General features: G+C 37.2%; 1 protein-coding gene across 1 annotated transcript in view; it reads right to left on the bottom strand.

The window, feature by feature from the left end:
• Window positions 1–16353, bottom strand: part of MMRN1 (multimerin 1) — a 67725-nt gene extending 51372 nt beyond the window's left edge. The window contains exon 1 of the mRNA XM_007450016.1: window positions 15767–16353. Within this exon, the coding sequence (XP_007450078.1) occupies window positions 15767–16353 (587 nt within the window). The remainder of the gene's footprint in view (window positions 1–15766) is intronic.
• Between the last annotated feature and the right edge of the window lie 210 nt (window positions 16354–16563).

Genomic DNA, 16563 nt, shown 5'->3' with positions numbered 1-16563 from the left:
CCAAAAAAAAAAAAAAAAAAAAAAAGAAAAGTAAATTAAGAATAAATCAGAGCTAACACCAGAATCTCTATTGTTTAGGTATAAGCTAAGTCAAAATCCAAAATTGCCCTTATGCAGATATCAATATTAGACTGAGGTAGTGACTCAGATGTAGATCTGTTACTTCCATTGAACAATGTGCAGTAAGATGAAAATAAATAAATAAATAAATAAATAAATAAATGATGTAAGGATCTAAAATGAGGAAAAAAATAACTTATTAACAGCAGGTGATATGATTGTGAAGAAAATATAAAGGAGTCTATATGTAAATGATTATAATGAATGAGTTCATCAATTTAGTGAAGATCAATATAAAATGTTTTATAATTAATAAAAAAGTTTAGCCATACAGTTAAGATCAGTTATAGTTTGATGTGCTAACAACAAATTTAAGAGAGATACTGTTTATAATAGGAAAAATAACATTGTTCTTGTTAAATTTAACAGCATGTAGAACATTGACCAGGTAAACTGGTTTTGCATCCTTAAAGAGGATGTTGATTCATCAAAACTTGAGTTATTTTACAGACAGCCCTGGGCATGTGCAAGACAGGAACCCATGTCTGAAGTATAACCCCAGAGCCGAGAATCTTCAGTCTATGGAACTCTAAGAATAGACGTGTTGAGGCTTTTATGAAATGAGAAGTTCTTCAACAAGGAAAATCTGGCTCCCAGCAACAGTGGGAGCTTATATAGACTAATTCAAGCCTAGCCAATCAGCTTCCAAGTTTGAAATTTCCCTAATCCCCTAAACTTCACCCCAAGCCCTGGATGGAGAAGACAGACGCGAGAGCCTTGCTTCCTGTTTCCTTGCCGGTCGATTTCGCAGTAAAGCTTTTATTTTCTCAAAAGCCGGTGCCTTGGTATTGGCTTCTGTGCACATTGGGCAAGGAGCCCTTGCTCGGTAGCAATGTTGGTCACCACAAAGGGATGTAAATCTCATGACTACCTGTCAAAGGCACCATAGCCCCTGGCAGAGTGCAGGCCCTCATCACCCACCCTGAGCGGTCACCCAGACCAAACTTGTCTAGAGGGTCAGCTGTCACGTTGCTGCTTCCGGCTGCTGTACTCCAGGCTCCTTGGTGCTACTTTCACTTTTGAGAGAAGAAACCGCACCTGGATCAGATGTCTTTTGGGTGAGTAACATTTTTAAAATGTGCCAGCACCTAAAGTTGTCTAATAACCTTCTCAGGATTGTGGGTTAGATTCCCACCCTAAGGGAGACAATATAAAAGGTTACAGCTGCTGAGGTACTCAAAGGATTGAGTCCTAAGACTTTGGATTTCTTTGTCCATGTTTGTCTATGTCTATTTTGTTAGGATTGGTTAAGAGGGGTTGGCTCGTGGACGACTGTAGCAAAATATTAAACCTGATATTAGTGAGGGTCCTCTGAATCAGGCGGTAAGATATTGCTCCCTGAGTAGAAATCTTGCCTTACTCAGGGGTTGGTTTTTCACCCATGCCTAATATGATCGCCTGGACGTATAGATACAGGTGTGTGTTCTTAATGGAACCTGCCCCGATTACCATGTTGTGTGAGAGGGTAAAGGAGAAATGAGGGACTGTAAATCAGGAAAACTCTCCACTGCAGAACATGTTCTGTGCCTGGGTTAGAGGAATTTCCACCCCAGACGCCTCCTTGGTGTCATTTTGCTCTGGTCATCCTGAGAAAAAGCCCTTCCAGAATGGGGTATGTCAACGGTATGCCTGCTAATTTAACAGGAAGGGAAAAGAAGAAACATGTGATCATACCAGTCAGTCTAAGGAGTAAGCACAGTAAAAATAAATAGGAAATAGAAGAAGTAAAATTAGTGAAATGGGAACTCGGAGAAAAATCGTCTATTTCCAAATTGGTGGTCAGCGTGGAATAAACAGCACACCTGTGTCTTTAGAGTGAGTTAATGAAAGGCAGAGACTAAAGAAACAAAACAGGTGGGACAATGTTATTAGACAAATGGGGATTTAAGGAAGGTTGAGATTGTTAAGGCAGTAACAGGACAAAGATTTAAGCTGTGTATAATTACTTGCAGTTTAAATAATAAATATGGTGGTCAGACTTGGCCTACATTTAGCCGACTGTAAAGCAAAGCAAAAAAACCTTCCAAAACACAGACAAAACTTGATAAGAGCTATTTTCAACAATCTCACTAAGAATTCTCTTACGTATTAAATGCATCTGAGAGTGGCTGGAGAGGGTTGAAGTATTTTGAAGATGGAGATAATGTTTTCTAATAGAGATAATATCTAAGAATCAACTGGATATAGAACTCTTATCAGTAAGTTTGTACCTGTCCTTTCTGATAATGTGGCTCTTTTAGCTACGTGCTTTTATTCAATAAATGGTAACGTATTATGTTCTTAATTCTATATGACTTCCTCCTGTATATGGTATACTGGAGTTATGAAAAAGAAAAAAATGGCTTTCTTCTGTAACACTTCCTGGCTCCAACATCGGCTAGAGTCAGGGGGAAAATGGCCTGAGAATGGGTCTTCGAATTACAACACGAACTTACAATTAAGACTTCTTTTGCAAGAGAGGAAAAATGGGAGGAAATCAGCTGTCTCCCTGTTTCTTGCAACGGAAGAGGCCTTTATACAATTGGACACATTTGGGTTTTTCCTCAGTGAGAGTTTTAACCCTCTTTGGTATGAGCCAAGCTAGCAGGCATTGAACTGCTTTTAAGTGTGTAAATATGTATGTAAAAAGGAAACTTTGCCAGGAGGAACAAACATTGGTGGTGCTAAATACCATGGGCTACGTGGAGGCCTAAATGCATTCTACCTGGAAATTGCCCAGACGTCTAGATTAGCACGTCTGTGATCTCTGCTGGGGAGGTAAAATGTTTTGATCTTCTTCCGTGAAGATTAAACCCCAGCATGCTCAGAAAGAAGTGAGGCCTTGATTATTTCAACCTGTATCCTCTGTCAAATTCAGCTCTGAGTCTCAGGCAGCCTCCCCACTTCACTTTCTTCAAGGGGATACAGTCACCTCTTCCACCCTCCTCCCTATTGGGTACGTTTTTCAGGGTGGCGAGCAAAACAGAGGCTGGACTTTCCTAGGCTCCTCTGCGGTAGGCAAGTCCACCTCAGCACATGGGGGAGAAATACTAGGATCCTCTGACCAAACTGGCTACAGTCTTGGAACTGCTTGGACGGATTCCTTGGCAGCTGGGAAGCATGCGTGTAGGCTACAGTTCTGACAAACATCTCCGATGGAAAGCTTTCCAGTGTTCCCTAAGTGAATTCTCAAGTTCAAGCTAGTCATCTTGGAGACTTGGTCCTCAGTGGCTTCTCAGGGAATTCTTATAGCCAAGTTGTAGATAGTCACTGCTATATTGGCTTGCTTCTTTCCAGCAACCAAACTAGGAGATGGAATGGGTTCTTAAACCCTCAGGTTCTTGCTTTTTCCTCTTGAGGCTGGTTGATTTCCCTCTGCTTTTTTGAGGGGAGTGAGGGAAGGTCCTTTTCTAGAGATTGGCAACCCACAGACTGTTCTCAGCTTTTGCGTTTGAAACCTGGGATATTGACCGAGCTGTGACTTAGGAGTCTCGTGCTCACACACGTGCTCTTTCTCTCCAAACCTCCATTCTCAGAGGGCCTGGCTAACCCTTCAGAACTAGCACTAAGGGGGAAAGCCTTTGAGGGGGCAAGCCTCTAGTGTGCCAAGGTGCTTCCTATAATGGAAGAAGTGGGCTTTGAGTCCCCAGATGTGCCTGCCTTCATCTCCCGTGAACTAAAGGGTTTTCCAGGTGCAGCCAACATTGCTGCATCACACAGACCTCGAGTTTCTGGTAAAGCTGCTGGTTGACACCAGGCCCAATTCATTAAGGCTAGGAAAGGCCTTTCCAGGCTCTTGGTGTATGTCGCCAAATAAGCAAATTTTGAGAATTTGACAATCTCACGTGTTCAGAGGATATAGAGAACTGGAATCTCATATATACTGTTCATAGAAATATATGGTAAAACCACTTTGAAAAACAATGTGTTAATATCATGTAATAATGAACATGTGTATACTGACCCAGCAGTTACACTTCTAGATATATACTTTAGAGAAACTCTTGCACATGTGTTCCAGGAATCATGTTATCTGAGTATTTATAGTAGCAAGCATTATTCATAACTGTCAAAACCTAAAAGTAGTTCAAATGTCCATTTACCATAGAATGGAGAAATACATTGAAATATTTACACATAGGTATTATTCATCAGTTAAACAAATGACCTGTAATATTCAATAACCCAAATTTAACTTATAATAAACTTCTGTGATGCAAGCAATTTACAGAAATAATACCATACAATGCTTTTTTCTTACATAAAGCTAAAAAATAAAAGTGAATGATACACTGTTAGGGATGCATATGGTAAAATCAGGTATTATAATACATCTATTTTGTATCAAATATAGCACAATTTTAAATGATATGATTAAGAATAACAAATAAATCCTGCCTTACAGAAAGATTTAGCTGAATTGCTGTTCTGATCCACATGTCTTATCAATTAGACCATATTGTATCCATAACTTTCTGAAGCCCGTTTCTAAAGACCTTTGTTTATATCCATCCATGTATGCTTACTGTCTTCAACATATAAGATAGTAGAGGAATATGAATTGCACGCGCCAGTGAAGCTGAGAAACTTTAACAGCATCAAAGTAGGCCATTTGCCACAAAAATACCATGATCAGACAAAAACAGCCTTTATTAAAATACCTATTTTTAGATGACATTCTGGTAGAAGCCATCCAAAATCATATAGATACTGTTTAGGAAAACAAAAATCAGCCTCATTTCTGGTTGTAATACCAGTTATTTTATTATAAAACATCCTATACTAAACTGTAGAAAGTTCTTAATAACTGTAGATTGAATGATTGGATTATAGCATGATTTTTTCTCTTTAATTTTCTGTTTCTGTCATTTTTTCCCTATTGTGAATATATACCTTGTTATGTTAAATTTATATTCTTCCCTCTCATTTGTTTTCTGAGGTTTTTTATCGAGGGTAGAGGCAGAAATGATTTGCAAAATATAGTACTAAAGGAAATGCTACATGAGTATAAAATCAAATCACTATGAGTTCAAATTAATATGAGATGTACGCCACTAAATCAGTAAAACATAAGAACTCTATGCTGCTTAAAATAATAATTATTATTGTAATTATAATAATGCAAAAGTCAACCTAAATGTTAAAAAACAAAGAAGGAACACATTTTTCCCCAGAGTAGAGTCACTAAAGTTAGTAAACATCTGCTTTGGAATATTTAGGCCTCTTTGGACCAAATGTCCCTCTACAAATAAAGCTGACTCAGTCATTCATCTGTCTAAGGCAGATAAATTGAGCACTGTACAGCTTATTGTGCAAGGTTCTTTTGAATGAGAAGTTTGAAAATTCAGTTCCATAAATGCAAAAAAAGACACGTTGGTACATTTTGTTCAAGCATGTTGATACTTGAAAAAGTAATGTGAAACTAAGTATGGCAAAAACAGGAAATAAAAAATTTTAAATTAATAAAGACACCATGATAAAGGGACATTTTAAAAATAGATTTCTCCTGCAAATCCACTGATTATCCTAATTACAGAGAATGTCTAACTTCATCAGAAGCACAAATAGTCTGTCACATGAGCATTGGCTGAATGACTATGGAGGGCACAGGGCGAGGCAGGAAAAAAGTACCAACGTCCCTACATAGCCTGGGTACTGAATAAAAGAGAAAAGAGATGGTTGTTAGAAAGATAGATAGACAAACAGAAAGATATTGTTTGTGAGAATAAATCAGTGTCATCTGCAGAGATTGTTTAAAACCCTAAATAGTAAAACCATTTCATGACTAAAATAGTTGAGTAGGCACAAAAGCAGATTGCCAGTGGCCCAGCAATCTTTGATCCGGTGTAAATTGGAAGAACAATCCACAGCCAAAGAGCCCCTGGTGTGACTTGTAATTAGGTTTATGCCACCGATGAAATAAGCTCATTAAGAAATGTTAAAAATGTAAATATAAATTTAAAACGAAATAATCTGAAAATATAAGTTTAAAAACAGAAAATTCAGCTTGGTGAAATGGTGACAGGCCAGTATAAAAGCAAATGTAATGATCCCAGAGAAGTATTTTGCTTAAATCTAGAAATCCTTTGTACCTTTCCAGAGTGATTATGGCCGACGGAGAGCAGTTTCTTTGAAGTATTGAGCTTTCCGTGGGGTCCGAACACTCCAAACAGCAGACTGCATTCGGGATTCTCTTTAATGGTAATAACACTGTTGCTTTTGTGCGGCAACATGTACTGAAAAAAGCTTTTATTGATTTGGATTTTCCAAGTTAATAGGTAAAATGTTTGTTTGAAGAAAAAGCAGACATCTTTTGTTATTTATGAACGTGAGCCTGGCTTGCAGAACTTACAAAAGGGAGAAAAGGATTCTATTTTGACAGAGACAACTTGAAGTCTTGTGGATAATGAACTAAGAAAAGCATTGTAAGTAAACAGTCACTGTACTTTTGGTTGAAACATTTTAGAAATCCAGTCTTCCAAGGAGCCGTGAAAACACTAAAGTAAAGACAAGAATTCCATTAATTGGTCATTTGCCATTTGAAGTGTACCCTGACCAAACCCTGGTCCAAACATATCCATTCTTATCCTGAATTGAGAGTGGACTGAAGCAACAAAGGATTCATTTAAATAATGACCATGACAAGTATTTTCCTTAAGAAATAGAAGACATCAATCTAAGAATTAGTGTTATTTATTTATACTAGTCCTTAGAACACAGATTAATAAATTGCTTGTCATCCTGTTCATAGAAGACAATGTTTAAACACTTATATTCATAACCTGTGATTTGAATTGACACGATAGCATGAAAATACCAAGTCCTGAGGCTATTCACTAGAAATCAAGGTAAATCAGCAAAATCCCCTCCATAAACTAGCCAATGATATGTAATTTTCTCTTGGAAGTCGGAGAAGATTTTCTGCTTGGGGAGATGATGTATTTAAGGACATTTTGACTTTGTTTCCTGTCATCCCGTTATTGAGATGAACTTAGGGATTCAATGAGGAACAAGAGAAAATGAAACAACTTATTAGCCATTAGCTTGTTTGTTAAATGTGGCTTCCTCATCGATACAATAAATATAATAACATTACCTACCTACTTCACAGGATTGTTGTGAGATTAAATGACTTAATATATGTAAAACACTTGCTGCTGCTGGTAATGCCTAGATGATTCAGAGAGCTCAGTAGGAATTTTTATGAAGGGAATAGATATCTATATAGCTATATGTATGTATGTATATATCTCCCATTTTGCTTTTGGCCTCGTACACAAGTAGACGTTGCTCCTGTCTTGTTTCTGTAATGACCTGATAAATTCATCTTAACCATAATTGCTTATGTATATCAGGTCAATAATAAGTTCCAGAAAACCATGACAGAAGACTATTATTGGTGATGTTCAATTCATATGAGGAGGCTTAGCTCTCAGAAGAAATATATTCTAAATGTCTCTATACTCTTAAGTAGTTATGAACAAAAATACTTCCTAAATGTTACGTAATCTTTATAGGAATCTTTATTTTTTTCAATCAAACTAAAAAGAAAAGATGAAATTATTAATTATTATGAGAGACCAGGATTTACAGGTAGTTCATCAGTCATAAATGAGAAAGGAAATATACCCAGTGTGAAAGAAATATTAACAGAAATTGGAAGTAAGCATTTAGATTTAGTAAAAAGATTCTTAATATGTAAGTCACACACAAATAAAGCATTAGACTTTTTATATTTAGTTTTGGCTATTAGTCCAAAAGATAAGTCCATCTTGATACAAATCTCCTTAAGAAAATTACTATTTTCAAATTTAAAAAATATTATGGTTCATTTTATTTTGGTGTAAATACCTTTATATAGTCCATCCTTTTTCAAAAGTCTATATAATATATAAACTGGGATAGAAGTATTAGTTTTATAAAAGAATCATGTAAATATTTGAAACGAATCTTGAGAGGCAATCATGAAAAGCTCAGATTATGGGGAATTTCCAATACCTTAATTTTCTGGTTAATTTAGGTTTTAAGATGAAACCCCTTTTATATACCAACTTTTGCAATGAAAATCTTTTGTCAGGCACTGATTTGCCTTCCATGGTGGGCACAGTGTAGTATGTAATTGAGTTTTTAATGATATATGCCGTATAGTACCTCAGAGTCACAAATCATTGTGTACATACAATAATAATACTACTAATAATTTCTCAGTGTAAAATTTTAGGAGAATGAGCTGAGTGTGTCCCCCTCTCAGGATGTGCATGGAGTTTGCTTTTTGGATCCAACCTATTTTCAAAGTTTTAAAGCCAATGACAGTATATTTTTAAGAGGTACACTGAATTAGATATAAAAATACATATATTATACCTAAGAAACAATTCTTAAAGGTACCTTAATTAAACTTTTTTCACAAATTTGTTTTATTTTACCTAATTTTATTTTTTTGTTTCTTTTCCCCATCCTGTTAGTTCCACGTATTCAGGGACATTGTAAATTCTATTCCAGTAGGTGTCAGACTTTCCCAGTGTGCAGACCACAGAGCCTCGGGAAAGGCAAGCTAATAGGTGCTGTGATGCTTAATTCTATACTTAAACCAGTTGTTCCTGTAAACTTACTCTTTTAGCATTTCCCGAAATAACACATTTTTAAATTAATATTTTGGTATTTAAAGAAACAGAAGGTGTGCAAACATTTCTTATTTAATCACCTAGACTGTATAAGCACTCCTTAAATTCTGGCATGTATCATACAATATGTATGTGTATATTCAGCAGCAATTTAGTGAGTAGAAATATCAAAGAAATAAAAAAGGAAACGATTAATGAGAAAAAACTGAGATACAGAATATACTTTAGTATTTTCACTGGCAGTAATGTAGTAGATGCATTTATTTCTCAAAGACATAAAAAATACTCTTTAATATAATGGTGTGTTTCTTTTTAGAATTTAACAGCATGTGAGAATAATCCCCTTGGATGCTACTAGGCCACTGATAAGAACTTTGCAAACTATACATGATAAAGACTGAATGTTTGGGTCCCCCCAAAATTCATTTGTTTTTTTTTTTTGTTTGTTTGTTTTTTTTTGCGGTACGCGGGCCACTCACTGTTGTGGCCTCTCCCGTTGCTGAGAACAGGCTCCGGATGCGCAGGCTCAGCGGCCATGGCTCACGGGCCTAGCCGCTCTGGCATGTGGGATCTTCCCGGACCGGGGCACGAACCCGTGTCCCCTGCATCGGCAGGCGGACTCTCAACCACTGCGCCACCAGGGAAGCCCAAAACTCATTTGTTGACATCCAAATTCCCATTATGATAATATTGAGAGATGGGGATTTTGGGAGGTGGTTAGGTATAAGGGATTAGTGCCCTTATAAAAGTGGCCCTAGAGAGATCCCTCATGCCTTCCACAATGTGAGATTACAATGAGAAGTCGGGAATCTGAAAAAGGCCGTGCTGGCAACCTGTTCCTGGGTTTCCAGCTTCCAGAACTGTGAGAAATAAATTTCTGTTGTTTATAAGGAACCCAGTCACTCATTTTGTTATAACAGCCTGAATGGACTAAAATGGCATCTGAATTTAATTGACCAGATTTTTCACATTTAAAACCTCATAATTTACAGAATTAAGCAGAAAAATGCATATTACGATAGGCAGCAGAATTAATTTAATGGTTAGTTTTTGTAATTTTAAACCATTAAATTTTAAAATATAAATTTTCTATTTACAAGTCGTTTAATAAAAGACTTGTAGAATTTATCATGTTAGACATATTAGAAATCAGAATTCATTTAACTTGAGCCACCTATTTGTACATAAAGCAAGTTATATTGCTTATAGTAGGAATAAACAAGTGAAATTCTAAAATAAAGTTAATAAATTCAGCAAATATAGTATTCATCTTGTTTCATATTCAACTTTTCCCTTCTGGCCCTTTCATTAACATTTTACCATATTTATGGCCATTCTATATGCAAAATCAAATACAATGACAAACAAGTAAGTGGGAAACTCTCTGGAAGAGCTCTGATTTCTGCCCTCCCTCCCTCCTCCCTTTCTTAAAAAAAGAAAGAAAGAAAGAAAGAAAAATACAAACTCCTCAGTTGAGCATCCATATTTCTATAGTTCTCATATCTCCCAGACTTATATTTCTAGTCTTTATCTCCGCTGTGAACTCCAAATCCATCCAATAATCAGTCATTCCACAGAGTTTTATGGAGCTCTCGCTATGTGCATGGCACTATTGTTGGCAGTGAATAGAATAATAATAAGTAAGAAGGTCAAGGGTCCTATATTCACAGAATGTATTTTGTAGAAAAATATAAAATACACAACTGTCTGCATAAATAGACCCAATAATTGCAAATAAATGCTCTGAAGAAAAAATAAGGGTGATAAGATAAGAATGGCACCTTTCCATTGGGTGGTCAGAGAAGGTCTACTTGAGGGAGGGCCATTAAAGCTCAAATTGCATGAGAAAAGGAGTCATTTGTCTAAATGCTGAGGGAAGAGCATTCTCTCAAGAGCAAACAGGAGTTTCCTTGAGATATGTATTAACTGGCATGGTCAGCAACCAGGAGGAAGGCCAGTGTGGCTGGAGGTGATTGAGTGGAGTGAGCTTGGAGCATGGTAGAAAATGAGATCATAAAGATAGGTAGGGGTCATGTCAAGCAGGACCCTGTGTGCATGGTGAGGATTTAGGATTTTATTCTAAACGTATTGGAAAGCCACTAAGTGATTTTGAGCATGTGAGCAAAATACTGAATTTCACAGGTTTTATAACATCTCTGAAATCAGGAATATATTTTGAAATCAATGATGTATTTTATTTATTTATTTATTTTTTTGGTATATATAAAATGATTATAGCTACATTTTTTTTTTTAACATCTTTATTGGGGTATAATTGCTCAATGATATATTTTAGTCACTACTAGTCAGACGGTAGTTTTTGTCATTGCCTTAGAAATGTCTTAACCAGTTTCATTTATATCTTCATTTCAAGGAGGCAAAAGTGATATAAAAACTCTGAGATAGGGCTTCCCTGGTGGCGCAGTGGTTGAGAGTCCGCCTGCCGATGCAGGGGACGCGGGTTCGTGCCCCGGTCCGGGAAGATCCCACATGCCGCGGAGCGGCTGCGCCCGTGAGCCATGGCCACTGAGCCTGCACGTCTGGAGCCTGTGCTCCGCAACGGGAGAGGCCACAACAGTGAGAGGTCCGCGTACCGCAAAAAAAACACAAAAAACAAAAAACAAAAACCTTTGAGATAAATCTGAAAACTTTAAATAATGTCATACTTTCTGATTAATACATAAAATCACATCACAATAGATGGAGTCTTACATCCAATGAAACGCATTTACCTGAATTAAAGTTTTAATACCTTAAATGTATACAATGTTCTATGTCAAATGTATTCAATAAAAAAAAGTTTGAAAGATCTCACACTTGTGTGGAGGCAAGAGTGGAAACGTGGACAAGTTAGGAGACTAAATAGTAGATAATGGTGGCTAAGAATAACATGGTGTGGTGAAGGTGGAGAGAAGCTGGCAGATTTGGGGGATATTGGAGGGAACACCAAGAAGACTTCTTGATTGATTATATAAAGGCCAGGAGAGAAAAAGTATAAAGGGTATACCCAAGGTTTCTAGTTATGGAACTAGCCATTCACTGAGATGAAGATTTAAGTACGCGTGTGCAGGGGTTGGGATTGTGAGAGAAGTTAGGTAGGCAGTTAATGCCTATCAATATCTCGTTTCACCTACTATCCTCTTAGGGAAAGCTCATAACCTCCAGGGTAGACCACTCATCCTGTTATGTACTCTCACAAACTTCGTTCAGAATGTTTGTTCATCACCATTTTGATTCAACATCAGATGTACTGTTTTTCCTCCCCATGCCCTTTTCCCACTGGACTGCAGATTCCATGAGGACAGAACAGGTGGGAGTTTGTCTTCACTCTTTTACCCTCAGCACAAGCACAGTGGTGCGGACATATTAGGTCCTCAGCAAATATTGGTTCAATACCTAAATGCATTAATCCCAATTTCCTCTTTTTATCCTGCCTGTTTCAAAGTGCTTGGTCACTGACCAACACCCACTGTTCCAGACAGGAAACCACAGCTCTGGTGTAGCCAGGAGTTCCTGTGGTGGTAAGATAAGGGAAAGTACAAGATGAGACAAAAATATGCCAGAAAAATTCTATTGACAAAAGTATTTCTTTTACATAGAACCACTATAAAATTCCAAATATAGTAAGGAAAAAACCCCCAAACCTAAGATGAGTTTATCCCAAGTCAACAAGGTTTTATTATACAGAAATATTTCTTTGGGAAGGATTCATCTATATATTCACATATAGATCCATAAACTTTACATTCAGTTTGTTAAATACTGTGTGCTTATTGTAAACCAAACACTTTACTAGCACTGGAAATATGTCCCTAAACTCAAGGAGATCACAAGTTCACTAATTATAACATTGTAAGTGCGGTGATAGAAGAATTCAAAGAGAGCTATATGAACAGTTAGAGGGGCCACATAACTGAACCTGACAAAGCTTCCTGGAGGTATTATTATCAGGTGTAAAAGAAGTAGGTGATGTGAAAAGAAGACCATGCTAGCCAGAGGGACAAACAGGGAACAAGGATAGGTTTAACAAACAGCATATTGTGGCCTAGAAAACTACAAATTTTCATGGCTAGAAAGTCACAGAAGATGAGGCTGGGGAAGTAGGCAGGAACCCGATCAAGGATGGCGTTGTATGACCGACTGGGAATGAAATCTGGAATTGGTTCTGGAGGCAAAGAATAGCCTCTGAAGCCTAAGAAGTGGGGAAATAAACTGGCCACTTGTATTTTCCCAGTTGGGATAATAGACTGTATTTGCTGAAGGAGTATAGTGTACGGATTGAGAGCTATGTCTCTGAAGCCAGCCAGCCTGGGTTTGAAATTTTGTCCTGGGATTTACTAGCTAAGTGACCCTAGTTAATTTTCTTAACCTCTCTATAAGGAAATAGTAACAGAATCGTCTTCATGGAATTATGGTTATGATTAAAGGATTGAAAATATGCGAGTGTGTGTGTATACATATATATACACATACACACACTCAGAATAGTACAATACTAGGAAAAATGCCATAAAGTGTTTGCTATTATTATTATTTGCTATTCAAACGAAAATATGAAAGACCTCTTTCGACCTTACCAAGGCTTCTTTGCATCAGCACTGTGGCCATAATAGATGGACCTAAGTTTTCTCTAATACCGTTATCAATTGCATGGCTAATGAGTAAGAAGTCTTGGACTTAATGAAGTATTACTTAATGAATGAATACTTAATGAAAAGTATTACCGGGACTTCCCTGGTGGTGCAGTGGTTAGGAACCCACCTGCCAATGCAGGGGACACGGGTTCGAGCCCTGGTCCGGAAGATCCCACATGCCATGGAGCAGCTAAGCCTGTGCACCACAACTGCTGAGCCTGCACTCTAGAGCCCGTGAGCCACAACTACTGAGCCCACGTGCCACAGCTACTGAAGCCCATGTGCCCTAGAGCCCGTGCTCTGCAACAAGAGAAGCCATGGCAATGAGAAGCCCGCCCACCGCAACAAAGAGTAGCCCCCACTCGCCGCAACTAGAGAAAGCCCACACGCAGCAAGGAAGACCCAATGCAGCCAAAAATAAATAAATAAATAAATTTATAAAAGAAAAGAAAAGGATTACCAAAGAGAACCTTAGCTCTTTAGGACCTCAGGATATAGAATCTCTAAGTACAGTTAGTTCTTTTCTCTAGAAATAATTTAAGATTCTTTTCATTGGAAAATGCATGGGATGGAGTTCTGCTCAGCAAGTTACACCTTTAATATCTTGTTTCCTCCTAACGTATAATGAATTTTTAAAAACCTGAGGTATGTTGGTGCTTGCTTTTTATATAACACATTCCTTGGGAGCAGGAATTATTTTTATTTGAAAAATTCTGTTTCCCCCGAGACCAGCAATGTATAAACAGTCATCAAATAAGTAAGGGTTCATAAGCTTTGACGGTGAGGTCTTTGAATAAAACAACTAGCATTTATTTAAAAACTAGTATTCATCAAATTATCAATTACTAGTTCTAATTATGAAACAACCATATGCCACTTTCTATATGCTATGTAAAATTTAATTGGTATTGTACTTTCAACTGTTCCCTTCTTTTGGTTATCTTTACTAGTCTATTGAAAATCCCTTTATAATAACATCTCTAAAAGGTTCAAATCATTTCCTATGAGTGCCTAAGATTTCTATATAATTGGCTTAAAAAATTAAATCATAGTCTAACAAAATATGATTAATAGAAATGATATTATACATGACTCAGAAAAGACTCTCAATAAATTACATTTTTTACTTAATAGACCATATTCTGTTGTTCCTAAACATGAGAAAGTTTAATTTATATCTGTTAAAATGTCTGTTTTAGACAGTCTATCTATTCTAAGTTGAACATTTTGTAATCTGTAGCATTTGTTTTTACAGTAAATTGGCATGTTCCAAATTCCACCATGTTAATAAGTTTTTATAAAATCAAATTTACTTTCATGTTTAAAAAATTCCATAACCTTTGAAATACAGTGAAAAATGGATTTGAATAATAAAGAATACATAAATACAAATCTATTGGCTTATATACTTCCCAGTGTCTCATGTTTATATCAACAACAGTGTTAACACAATGCCTTTCATAGCAGGTGTCAGTTGCATAATATTATTAACTTGAATTATTTTATATAGTCAGGTTTTTAACTTTGAACATTAAATAAATAGAACATTGATGTGCATTTTCCAAGGTTTTGTTTTTGTTTTTTGGTCCTTTTGAAAGACTTCTTTAATGATACTCTTTTAAGCTTTGTCTTATTATTTTGCTTCAACAATTCAAATTGAATTTTCTCTAATTTTAAATCAAAATCAATTTGAAAAATTGGCCTTTCTAGTCAACACATTCATAATGATGGCATAATTCAGTATAATGGTACTAGTAAAATATGACTTGTTGAGTACCTATTCTGTGAGAAGCGTGTGTCTAAGCACATCTCATTAATTTGAATCTTGCATGATAACCCTGCAAAGTTGGTATTTTTATCTGTACTCCTTATACCATATCTGTATTTTACAAAGGAAGAAACTGAGATTCAGGGACATCAATTGACTCGCTCAAGTCAAGGATCTAGACAGTACTGGAGCCAGGATTCCAACCTAGCTCTGCTTAGATTGAGCTTGATAAGCATACACTTTCCACAGCGCAGGCTGTTTCAGTTTTTAAATCTGTTCACACCTTAACTGTAATGACATTTTTTCTTTCATGTTGTGTGTGTAGTTCTGAGCACAACCAACATACCCTTGATCTGAATTAACTAACAGTCACTGTGAGGTTACACTGTTTGCTACCGACTATCCCCAGTTAAAGCACCTCTATTAGTAACTTCGACCACTTCAATTAAAATAAATTGCTCCGTTTTGTTTGTTCATCTTTTCCCTTTTAGATAAGGTAACACTTAATTACCTCACCTAACTGAAATATGATCTGGTTTCATCTTGGACATGAAATCCTTTTCTGGAAGTGAGACAACTGTTAGCTTGCAATCTTATAAACCTTATAGTTAGGAAGAAAAAGAAAAGAGAGTGTTTCTTACTTTCCTCTAGTTGTTTCAAAGCTTGATTTTTGGTAGCTGGTTCTTTGGCTTCCAGGGCTGTCACCTCCGCTGAGGTATGCTTCCCGTGGGGATCGATTTCCAACGCCTCTAACAGAGTTTAGAGAAATGGCTTGTTCATTCGACTTTCTGGCAAAGCTCTGAAGAAATTTCAGGGTGGAGTTGGAAAGGACCACTGACTCTGCTTTAGGACTGAACCTGATGCTCGATTTGGTCGGGAGGGCAGGAGTTTGTAACTTCAGTACCACTTCTGTCTTCCCTGTGGGTGTGAGAGTTTGGTTTCTCACACGCTCGGGAGATGCACTTGTCTCTGAGGGAAGCAATGTTGATTTCAGAAGACTCTCTTCGGAAGTGCTTGCCTCGGGAGCTGTGGCCATCTCCACTGATGTGATCTGGGTGGTTGGCAGCACCTGAAGACTTTGTATTTTGCTTAGAGGAACCGGAGCAGAGGTCTGGGAGTTCCAGGAGTTCTCATCCTCGGGTGTAGTCCAAGTATGCGTAGTGTTGTTACGCCCAATCCCCCCACTCCATAAACTAGAAAGCAGGATGAATAGCCTTGCTCCTTTCATTTCAGTAGTTTGAAGCTAGAAAGCTCATGTGAAATTGGGAGGGGGATAAAGTCCTTCTAGCCTTTTCGATGGCTGCTTCCACACTGAATCTGCTAAGACAGAGCTTTGCCAATTTGAGATGTGCAGAGGAAACAGGTTTCTGTGTTTTGTAGTGGACTCAGGAAGTTTGATTTCCTGTTTCTGTAGGTTCTGTGTGATCTGTGACCTCTG

The sequence above is a fragment of the Lipotes vexillifer genome, unplaced genomic scaffold (assembly GCF_000442215.2).
Source record: "Lipotes vexillifer unplaced genomic scaffold, Lipotes_vexillifer_v1.1 scaffold178, whole genome shotgun sequence".
Classification (NCBI taxonomy): Eukaryota; Metazoa; Chordata; class Mammalia; order Artiodactyla; family Lipotidae; genus Lipotes; species Lipotes vexillifer.
The sequence above is the reverse complement of the archived record's forward strand: the minus strand, read 5'-3'. Positions and strand labels throughout refer to the sequence as shown.